Source organism: Dipodomys ordii, unplaced genomic scaffold (assembly GCF_000151885.1).
Source record: "Dipodomys ordii isolate 6190 unplaced genomic scaffold, Dord_2.0 Scaffold32, whole genome shotgun sequence".
In the NCBI taxonomy this organism is placed as follows: Eukaryota; Metazoa; Chordata; class Mammalia; order Rodentia; family Heteromyidae; genus Dipodomys; species Dipodomys ordii.
This window is the reverse complement of record NW_012267248.1, coordinates 16,712,698-16,724,347: the sequence shown is the minus strand read 5'-3', so window position 1 is coordinate 16,724,347 and position 11,650 is coordinate 16,712,698. Positions and strand designations below refer to the sequence as shown.

Genomic DNA, 11,650 nt, shown 5'->3' with positions numbered 1-11,650 from the left:
CCCCCCCCCCCCCCCCCCCTGCCCCCCCCCGCCCTCCTCAGGGTTTTGAGTGAGGGAAGAAGCTAAGGAACCTTAATGATTTCAAAATTTTTCCTTTTAAAATGCACAGATCCTTGGGAAGCTCAAATCTTAGGTCCCAGTCAGCCACTAACTCAATTTCAGTTATTATTTTCAAAGGAATAGGACTTGGGGAGGAGGAAAGAAGTGGAGGCATTTTTGTGAACAATTTGCTTTAAGGACTTTATACATTTTGCTAGGGTCAGCTTTGATGGCTCTAAGAGGCTCTGAATTTAAAATATGTATTTTTTCCCCTAATGTTCCACAACATATCAGAATGCTGCCTTTGAGATGGAAATATATACATGGAATAGTTTGGAACAGGACTGGATTTAGGACTCTCAAGGTAAACACAAGTGAAATTTCTTTCTTTTTTTTTTTTTTTGGGGGGGGGCCCAGTCCTGGCGCTTAAACTCAGGGCCTGAGCACTAGTCCCTGAACTTTTCTGGCTCAAAACTAGCACTCTACCACTTGAGCCACAGTGCCACTTCTGGCCTTTTCTGTTTATGTGGTATTGAGGAATCGAACCCAGGGCTCCATGCATGCAGAGCCACATTCCCAGGCCCGAGTGAAAGAACTTTCTAGAAACAAATACATAACACAGATACTGCTTCTTCCAGCCACCCACTGGTGGTTAGGAGGCTTTTGGATGGCTCCTCAGCCTTGCACAGCATGCTGGGAGCAAACTGAAGTCAGTCCTAAGGGGGGACTAGGCATAGGACTCCCGGCACAGTACCAGGGGTGAAAAGGTGACTCAGGTGGAGGATGGAACCAGTAGGAGCCCCTCCATGGGTGCGAGGGGAGGACATGTATGGGACCCTCCAGTCACTACGGTCACGAAACAGTGAAAGACTGGTCCTAAAGATTGTAAATGTAGCACAACATAGGCCACTGGAAGGAGCCCAGAGTTACAGAACTGGCCAACAGCTCCATTTGAGAAACGATTTGGCCTTTGTATTTTAGCCCTAAGTGGTAATTACAGGAGAACCTCAGAATCCCTGCCTCAGCAACATCTGGATCACTCTCCAGTGATAGGCACCATTTTGGAAATCTGGTCCCAAAGGTTCTAAAGAATAACAATTTAGCAAAGAGAAATCACCTCTTGCATAAAGTAAGTGGCGGGATGTGTGTCAAGGCAAAAAGCATCATATACACTGTTGGAGAGGGAAATGCGGCCACAGGGATAGACAGTTCTAGGTAAGTTGGGGGCTAATATTTGTCTATAAAAGTCCTGATACCTGTTAGAAATGGGGGATGGCTCTTATTGCTTTAGGAACGTCTAGCTCCCATCTGCTCCAGATCCACTGAAAAAAAATGATTTGCTCAATCATTAGTAGCAAAGATACTCCGATTTACAAAACAAAAAAAGCCATTAGCAATGCATGTTTGATTGATTTCTGACTACTAGACGGACAGACTACAGTATCCGTGTCCTACACACCAAGTACAGAAAAGAGCTTACAAAAGTCATCTTATCAAAGTTCAGTTCAATGAGGAAAAACCATGAAAAAAGTGCAAAATATGTACAGTTCCTGGCAGTGTGCACACTCTTCAAACAAGTTTACATTTGTAGCAGGAAGATACAGTGGGTGTCACTTTATAGTTACTATACAAGTTTTTGCTTCAAAGTGCTTTATTTAAAAAAACAGAAACAAAAACAAAACAAAACAGAAGATTGAGAGAATTGGAGTAATTATGTTTTAACAACAAAGTCATGTCAAATGTCCCAGTCTCCTCCTTCCACTTAGTGACACAGTATAGCAGCCTTGGCTAAAAGATCTGATTTCAAAAGGTATTTCCAAAACCTCTACATTAGCACACGAGGTGTCCCATTAGGGGTGGCTCCTTTTTTTTTCTGTAGCCGATTCTGAACTTTCCGAGATTTTACTACTTTCATCCTCACCTCAAAAACTTCATGGATGGCCTTCCGGAAGCAATGAAAATTATAGTCGATAAGCCCTGGAGAATAAAAATCGTCGTCAGTATTACATAGAAATAAGTTTATCTTTTCAGGTCAGTAGGGGGCGACAGAGGAGCAGCCATCAACCAAAAGGGCTTGGGAAGGCTTGTGGCTGGACTCAAGACACTATGATAAAACTACTGGAAGCTCATAAAGGTAGGTGGTTCCTGACGAAAGTTTCTAGAATGCACATTAGACTGAAAAGTTTCTATGACCCAAAGGATGGGAAGAACCATTGAACTGCACAGTGGTTTTTTGTTTATTTTTTGTTGGTCAGGGGGCTTGAACTCTGGGCCTGAGCACACTGTCCCTCAGCTCTTCAGCTCAAGGTGAGCACTCTACCACTTGAGCCACAACACCACTTCCAGTTTTCTGGTGGTTAACTGGAGATAAGAATCTCCTGGACTTTCTTGCCGGGGCTGGCTTTGAACTGTGATCCTCAGATCTCAGCCTTCTGAGTAGCTAGGATTACAGGTGAAAGCCACCAGTACCTGGCCTGCACAGTGTTTTCACCTTTCAGAATTTAAAGATTAATTTACAGTGAAGATAAGTCAGCTGATCATTGGTGGTACATGCTCATAATTCCAGCACTTAGGAGGCTGAGGCAGGGAGAATTCAGGTTCCAGGCCAGCCTGGGCTGCAGAGCAAGATTCGGTCTCAAAAGTCAACAATAAACTGGGTACTGGTGGCTCATGCCTGTAATCCTAGCATTTCAAGCAGCTGGGATCTGAGAATTGTGGTTCAAAGCCAGCCCCAGCAGAAAAACGCCTGACCGCCTTATCTCTAATTAACAAGCAAAACTTTGCCTGGCACCAGTGGCTCACCCCTGTAATCCTAGCTATTCAGGAGGCTGAGATCTGAGGATCGCTGTTCAAAACCAGCCCAAGCAGGAAAGTCCATGAGACCTTTTGTTTTTGTCGGTTGTGGGGCTTGAACTTGACCTGGGCACTGTCCCTCAGCTCTTCAGCTCAAGGTTGGCGCTCTACCACTTGAGCCACAGCACCACTTCTGAGTGGTTTATTGAAGATAAGAGTCTCATGGAGTTTCTTGACAGGGCTGGCTTTGAACCGCAACCCTCAGATCTCAGCCTCCTGAGTAGCTAGGATTACAGGCATAAGCCACCAGCGCCAGGCTCCACTTGACTCTTATTTCCAATAAACCACCAGAAAATCGGAAGTGGCGCTGTGGCTCAAGTGGTAGAGCACTAGCCTTGAACTGAATAGCTAAGGGACAGTGCCCAGGCCCAGAGTTCAAGCCCCATGACTGACAAAAACAAAAAAGCAAAACTTAAGCAAAGCTGTGGATTAAGTGGTAGAGCACTGGCCTTGAGCGAAAACACTAAGCAATAGCATGAGGCCCTGAATTCAAGCTCTGGTCTTGGTACACATGCACACATGCACACATACACACACAATGAAAAATGTGCCTTACAGAGAGCATTACGCTGAAGGGAGGCAGATCCTGACTTGTGAATGTGGGAGAGTTCTAGTATCAGTGAGCTACTAAATATCTCCAACACATTTAAACTACTCTCATAAATCTTAGGGAATCTAAAATCCCTGATTCTTTTTTTTTTTTGGGGGGGGGGGTCTGGTTGTGGGGCCTGAACTCTGGGCCTGGGCTCTTCAGCTCAAGGCTAGCGCTCTACCACTTGTGAGCCACAGCGCCACTTCCGGCTTTTTTTTCCTGCTTATGTGGTGCTGAGGAATTGAACCCAGGGCCTCATGCATGCAAGGCAAGCGCTCTACCACTGAGCCACCTTCCCAGCCCTCAATATTAAGTAAATTTTAAGTGGAGAAATCATGGGGTGATTATCTTCTTGTTTTATCAGAGACACAGTACCACTTCCGGTTTTCTGGTGGTTTATTGGAGATAAGAGTTTCACAGCCTCTCCTGCCCAGGCTGGTTTTGAACCACGATCCTCAGTTCTCAGCCTCCTGAGTAGCTTGGATTACAGGCGTGAGCCACCAGCAACTGGTTCCCTCCTTTAACTTTTAACCTTTAAAGAGCTAAGGAAAAATTTTCTTTACACTAAACGAGGATAAGGTGGTTGGTTCTATTTTCCATTTTTAACTGGCCTAGAGCTGGGAATGTGGCTTAGTGGTAGAGTGCTTGCCTAGCATGCATGAAGTCCTGGGTTCGATTCCTCAGTACAACATAAACAGAAAAGGCCACAAGTGGTGCTATGGCTCAAGTGGTAGAGTGCTAGCCTTGAGTAAAAGAAGCTCAAGCCTCATGACTGACAAAAACAAAACAAACAACAACAAGAACAAAACCCAAAACACTCCAGACTCAAGTTGGCTTGAACTAACAATACTCTTGTCTTGGTCTTCTCCCTCCCTCCCAACCTCTTTCCTATGCTGATACTGGGTTAAAACCTATAATGTCCCTTGCCTTTTTCACTCGAGGCTAGCAGTCTAACACTTGAACCACACCTCCAATCCCCTATCAATCTTCAAAAGTATACATGGGTTGAAACAATAAGTTATAAAACTATATGGAGAGCTCAGTGGTAGAATGCTTGCCTAGCATGCATGACGTCCTGGGTTTGATTCCTCAGTACCACATAAACAGAAAAAGCTAGAAGTGGAGTGCTAGCCTTGAGCAAAAGAAGCTCAGGGACAGCACCTAGGCTCTGAGTTCAAGCCCCAGGACTGGCAAACACACACACACACACACACACACAATGATATGGAACTGGGCAGCGGTGGTTCATGCCTATAGTCCTAGCTACTCAAGAGGCTGAGATCTGAGGATCACAGTTCAAAGCCAGTCTGTGACACTCATATTCCAATTAACCTCCAGAAAACTAGAAGTAGAGCTGTGACTCAAAGTGGTAGAGTGCTAGCCTTGAGCAAAAGTGCTCAGGGACAGCACCCAAAACCTGAGTTCAGGCCCCAGGACTGACTAGAAACAACAACAACAACAAAAACCCTGTTTTATTGAAAGCGTAAAAAAAAAGCGAGGATGTGGGGGTGGGGAGGGACAATGGAAGGAGAGGAAAAGAGGGTGAAGAAAATCTCAGGAGTGCCGGGCACTGGTGGCTCATGCCTGTAATCCTAGCTAATTGGGAGGCTGAGATCTGAGGATCACAGTTCAAAGCCACCCTGGGCAGGAAACTCCATGAGACTCTTATCGCCAATAAAATACTAGAAACCCAGAAGTGGCATTGTGGCTCAAGCAGTAGAGCGCCCGCCTTGAGCTGAAGAGCACAGGGATAGCACCCAAGCCCAGAGTTCAAGCCCCATGACCGACACACACACACAAAAAGAAAATCTCAGGAGTTTAACATGAGGTTTGGTTCTAAAAAATAAGTGGTTTATTTATTCCTTATATTTTCCTAAACTTTCAAAGCAGTTTTTAGAACATGCATTGTTTATGAGGAAATAAAGACAGCTATTTCAGCAAATGGTACCATTGCCATTGTGTTGGGGTGTATGTGTGGTGCTGGGGATCAATCCAGGTCCTCATGCATGACAGGCAAGTGCTGTACCACTGAGCTGAATTGCTAGCCCAGTTGGCAACTTACCAGTGAATTAGCAAACCACACCATAGTCACTAATAAAATTCCCAGGAGCCGGGCACCAACGGCTGTAAATCTTAGCTACTCTGAGTCTGAGATCTGAGGATTGCAGTTCAAAGCCAGCCCAGGCAGGAAAGTCCACGAGACTCTTACCTCCAATTAACCACCAGAAAACTGGAAATGGCACTGTGGCTCAAAAACCTCAGGGACAGCACCCAGGCCCTGAGTTCAAGCTCCAGGACTGACACACACTCTCTCTCTCTCTTTCTCTCTCTCTCTTTTTCCTAGGTGCATTGGTAAGCTTACATTTCTCAGTTTAAAATTGAGGTTCATTGCTTTTATTGTAAAGTAAAACTGAAGTTGCTCCTAAAAAGACATTTAGTGATGTTATTAAATACATGCCTTCCCTTTTTTGTAATCATGACTTCATCCCTGTGGTTTGGAAGCTTTAAGTGGGAGAAGGATGGTGGGAAGTCAAATACTACCTATCTCTAATGCAGGGAGAGTCTTTGACCCTCTAGAAGTGTAGACCAGGAGATGAGCCTTCACCTCAATGCAGGCAGAGGAGACCGCTCCCTGCTCAGAGATAGCCTGGCAACTGCCACCACTGGCTTCACCTGCCGGATGATCTGGCAGGGGGTTGGCTCCATTTTATCGCCACCAGAGGGCGCCATTGGGAGCCAACAAGTTCACTGGCCTAGAAACCATTCACAGTCTGGCCTGCCACAGGCCTACTAATCAAGGAAGTGGCCTATGACTACATTCTGGAAACTTCCAGGGCATGCCACTGAACACCCACAAGAAAGCAACAAAGTAACAAAGGTAGTATGAATTAAAGTGATTCTTTAAAATTACACTAAAAAAAAAATTTACCTTTTCTTTCAAAGCTTTCCTCTCTGACAAAGCAAACGAGAGCCAGGAACTTGGTGACCTCCTTTAAATAAAGAACTGTTGTATTGTTCAGCTTTATAATGGCTGTTGACTCCTTGTCATAGGGGGTTCCGGCTCCATCTTCTTTGAGACTAAATGGAGACAGAAACCAAAATGTATTTAATCATTGAGAAAGAACTAGAAGTTGGTGCAGGCATGGGGTCGTGGTGAGCTGGCACAGGGCTGCAGCCTCCACTTGCGACGACCTGTTCTGTTCAGCAACATTAACTTGGATCTTCTTACAGAAACGTATGCGATTCCTTTTTACCTACAGTATCTTCCCCACTGGTCAGAGTATTTCATTGTTGCTGAGGCACCTGGTGGAGAATTAATGGGTTATACAAAAGACTCAGTCGCTAGAAAAGAATGGCATGGACATGTTACAGCTTTGTCTGTTGTCCTTGAATTTCAACACCTTGGTTTGGCTGCTAAACTTACGGAGTTATTACATTTCAGAAAGAAAGGGTGGATTTTTTTGTTGATTTTTTCGTACAAGTGTCTAAACCAACTTGCAGTTAACATGTATAAGTGACTGAGCTACAGCGTGCACAGGACAATCATAGAGTACTATTCAGCCAGCAATGGGGAGCCTGATGAGGAAGCGTACGATAAGAGGAAGGCACTTTCTAGGGATACTGAGATCATCATATCATTGCCTTATCCTGTAAGGTCTGAGGACATAGAATAACGCTAGGCAGTAGTTCTTAGGCAGATGTTCCATAGAATTTGTATTGTATGTGTTTTCAGTGGCTGACATGGGAGCTCTATTAGGAGAAGTAGACAGGTCTAAAAGACTTCAAGAACATATACTGATTTCAACTCTCATTCATTGTTTTACAGCAAATAAAAGCCAGTCAAGAAGGCAGCTATGTAGAAGGGTATGTTCCACTATCATGGTTCACAATAGGCATTATATGCCAGGATCAAAAAAAAACCAAAACCTTGCTCCAGCCACCCCCTCAATTCTGTGCCTGAGAACCACTGCTGTATAGACATATATTTTTTATTTTGTACTGAACTGTTGATTGAAGCTTTAAAAGCATATATAAAATTTAGGTGTTATAAAATAAAATACATTGTTGACTATGAACAAAAAGAACTAGAAGTTGCACTCTAGTGACAGATACCAGCTTTAACACACAGAAAGTGATGATCTTGATCATAAGCTATTTATACCTGCATTGTTTTCAGCAAAAGTTCTCAGTAACAGCCACAATAATGCATAGTCCATCTGGTGCTGGTGACTCATACCTACAATCCTAGCTACTCAGGAGGCTGAGAGATCTGAGGATTGTGCTTCAAAGCAAGCCTAAGCAGGAAAGTCTATGAGGCTCTTATCTTCAATTAACTATCAGAAAGCTGTGGCTCAGCTGATAGAGCACTAGCCTTGAACTAGGTTCTGAGTTCAAGCCCTAGAACACACACACACACACACACACACACACACACACACACACACAGAGGCATAGTCCATGGGTCATTTTTTAAGAGAGTAGCAGCTAGGTCACTGTCCAGGCTCCTGAGGAACACAGGCCATGGATGGGGTGAACTATCTTCCTGTTCCCCAACAAGGCTTTCTTTCACCTGGTAGAATAGCCAGGCTGTCAAGAGATAGTCTGATTTTTTTTTTTTAAGAGTTCAAAAGCTTCCACATTGGAGTCTGGAGTCAGGACAGCCAGATATGCTGGGCAGGACACTGAGCCTAGGAAAAAAGTTCTGTAGACCAAATTGACAGTGTAAGGTATTGTTCAATGCTTGTTTGCCCAGCAAGTATGGTTCTGCAAAAAAAAATAAAAATAAGAGGGGCTAGGAAGATGGCTTGGTGGTAAAGTACTTGCCTAGCATGCATGAAGCCCTGGGTTCAATTCCTCAGTACCACATAAACAGGAAAAAGCCAGAAGTAGTGCTGTGGCTCAAGTAGTAGAGTGTAAGCCTTGAGCAAAAGAAGCCCAGGGTCAGTATCCAGATCCTGGGTTCAAGTCCCAGGACTGGCAAAAAAAGTAAAACTAAGAAACAGATAATAATAAATAAAATATATAATTGGGCCTATTATTAAAATTTGAATATGATCTGCCTTTTAGGTACTAAAATAATATAGCCATGCTAAATGTGCTAAATCTGATAGTTAAAACTATAGTTCTGCCACTCACTGCTCACTCCTGTAATCCTAGCTACTCAGGAGGCTGAGATCTGAGGATCACGGTTCAAAGCCAGGCTGTGCAAGAAAGTCCGTGACACTCTAATCTCCAATAAACTACCAGAAAACCAGAAGTGGTGCTGTGGCTCAAGTGGTAGAGTGCTGGCCTTGAGCTGAAGAGCTAAGGGAGAGCGTCCAGCCCAGAGTTCAAGCCACATGACCAACAAAAAACAAACAAACAAAAAACCCTGTAGGGCTGGGAAGGTGGCTCAGTGGTAGAGCACTTGCCTTGCATGCATGAGGCCCTGGGTTCGATTCCTCAGCACCACATAAGCAGAAAAAAAAAGCTGGAAGTGTCGCTGTGGCTCAAGTGGTAGAGTGCTAGCCTTGAGCTGAAGAGCTGAGGGACAGCGCCCAGGCCCAGAGTTCAGGCCCCACGACTGGACCCAAAACAAAACAAAACAAAAACCAAAAACCCTATAGTTCTGAAGCTGGGCACTGGTGGCTCACACCTGTACTCCTAGCTATTCAGGAGGCTGAGATCTGAGGATCATGGCTCAAAGCCAGCCCAGGCAGGAAAAGTCTGTGAGACTCTAATCTCCAATTAACCACCAGAAAACCAGAAGTGGTGCTGTGGTTCAAGTGGTAGAGTACTGGCCTTGAGCTGAAGAGCTGAGGGACAGCACCCAGGCCAACTTCAAGCCCCACGACCAACAAAAACAAAATAAAACAGAATGTAAGAGAATGTGCTTGTTGCTAACAGATACATGTTCAAGGGCCCAGTGGCCAAGAACATAAAGCTAAGTGTATAAAATATACAATGACTATTAGCTTTTTTTTTTTTAGTCATAGGGATTGATCTCACGGCAATGTCCAATGTCCGTGAGTTGTTTTGCTCAAGGCTAGCACTCCACCACTTTGTACCACAGCTTTACTTCCGGTTTTTAGTGGTTAATTGGAGGTGAGTCTCGTGGGGACTTTGAACAATGATCCTCTCAGATCTCAGCCTCCAATGTAGCCAGGATTACAGGCGTGAGCCACTGGTACCTGGCAATCCTTTATAGTCTTTTAAATGGATGAAGGGATAAAGTGACAAGCCTGACTTAACGAAGAGCCTGAAATATTTTTCCAATTTACTTTTTTGTTTTTTTGGGAGGGGGGGTCCGGTTGTGGGGCCTGAACTCTGGGCCTGGGCGTTGTCCCTCAGCTCTTCAGCTCAAGGCTAGCACTCTACCACTTGAGCCACAGTGCCACTTCCGGCTTTTTTCTTTTTGCTTATGTGGTGCTGAGGAATCGAACCCAGGGCCTCAGGCATGCAAGGCAAGTGCTCTACCACTGAGCCACTTTCCCAGCCCCTAATTTACTTATTTTTTATTATAAAGGTGATGTACAAAAAGGTTTTGGTTACATAAGTCAGGAATGAGTACATTTCTTTTTGGACAATGGCACCCCTTCCCTCATTCTCTCCCAGTTTTTCCCTTCCATCCCTACCCACAAGTTACATAGTTCACTTTCAACACAGTATCTAGTGAGTACCACTGCTGCATTTATTCACCCTTTGTCTCTCCATTTCTGTGTCCCCCTTACCCTCCCAAAGACAGATAAATGAACAAACAAGACAAAAAAGAAAACAAAAACAACAAAGAAAAAAACCTTGTTTCCATTTCCTGGAGTTTATTTCAATAAATTTATTTTTTATGATCATATACACATAGCACTCTGCCTTTGTGATCCACTCCTAAGAATAGCCTCCTTTGGTCTCACTGTCTGTGAATGTCTAGAGTCCTGAAAAATTCATCATGTCCTGATGTATTTTAGATCTAGCATCTGCATATGAGAAAAAACACACACTGTTTGTGTCTCTAAGTTTGGCTTATCTCACTTAACATGATTTGTTATAGGTCCATTTACTGAATTGTATTTTAAAGGAAATATAGTTGTTTTAGTTGTTGTCAGGTAGGGGTGTTGTGGTGGGTCTGGGGCTTTAACTTAGGGCTTGGGCACTGTTCCTGATCTTTAGTGCTCAAGGTTGGTGCTCCATTTCCTGCTTTTTTGCTGGTTAATTGGAGGTCAGAGTCTGGCCTTTCCTGCCTGGACTGGCTTCAAACTGCGATCCTCAGATGTCAGCCTCCTGAGTAGCTAGGACTACAGATGCGAACCACCAGTGCTGGCTTTATCCCAATTTTTAAGACTGAATTTTTAAGATTCAATTTCTCTTGCTTATAAGTAATGCTCTGAGAACAGTTAGATAAAACATTCAGAAGGTTTTACCCAATCAAGTTGTATTAAAAAAAATTTTTTTTGGGGGGGGGGAGCTTGAGCTCTGGGCCTGGGCGCTGTCCCTCAGCTCTTCAGCTCAAGGTGAGTGCTCTACCACTTGAGCCACAGAGCCACTTCCGGTTTTCTAGTGGTTAATTGGAGATTAGAGTCTCATGGACCTTCTTGCCCAGGCTGGCTTTGAACCATGGTCCTCAGATCTCAGCCTCCTGAGTAGCTAGGAGTACAGGCGTGAGCCACTGGCGCCTGGCTTTATATCGAAAAATTTTGTCAATACAACATATATCAAACATTAGATCTACTAGTAAGTGTTATTTGATAACAAGAAAATTGTTAGATAAAAATATTAGAATGAAAAAAAGGATTAAAAATTACATATACAAAATGATCTACATTAAAAAAAAATCAGAAAACAAGCTGGGCACCTGTGGCTCATGCCTGTAATCCTACCTACTCAGGAGGCTGAGACCTAAGGATTGCACAGTTCAAAGCCAGTCCAGGCAGCAAAGTCCATGAGACTCATCTCTCCAATTAACTCTTAAAAAGCCAGAAATGGAGCTGTACTTCAAATGGTAGAGTGCTAGCCTTGAGCACAAAAGCTCAGGAGCAATAACCCAGTCCCTGAGTTCAAGTCCCGGAAGGAAGGAAGGAAAGAAGGAAGGGAGAAAGAAAGAAAAAGAAAGACAGAAAGAAAGAAAGAAAGAAAGAAAGAAAGAAAGAAAGAAAGAAAGAAAGAAAGAGGAAGGAAGGGAAGGAAGGAGGGAGG

At 44.0% G+C, this 11,650-nt stretch overlaps 1 protein-coding gene and 1 pseudogene across 1 annotated transcript in view; one reads left to right on the top strand and one right to left on the bottom strand.

The window, feature by feature from the left end:
- Positions 1-591: 591 nt before the first annotated feature.
- Rragd (Ras-related GTP binding D) overlaps positions 592-11,650 on the bottom strand; it is a 181,075-nt gene continuing 170,016 nt past the window's right edge. The window contains exons 8-9 of the mRNA XM_013016637.1: positions 6,414-6,562; positions 592-2,016 (exon numbers count right to left, since the gene is read on the bottom strand). Coding sequence (XP_012872091.1) covers positions 1,865-2,016; positions 6,414-6,562 — 301 coding nt within the window. The 3' untranslated portion in view covers positions 592-1,864. The remainder of the gene's footprint in view (positions 2,017-6,413; positions 6,563-11,650) is intronic.
- LOC105985882 lies at positions 6,585-7,158 on the top strand (annotated as a pseudogene).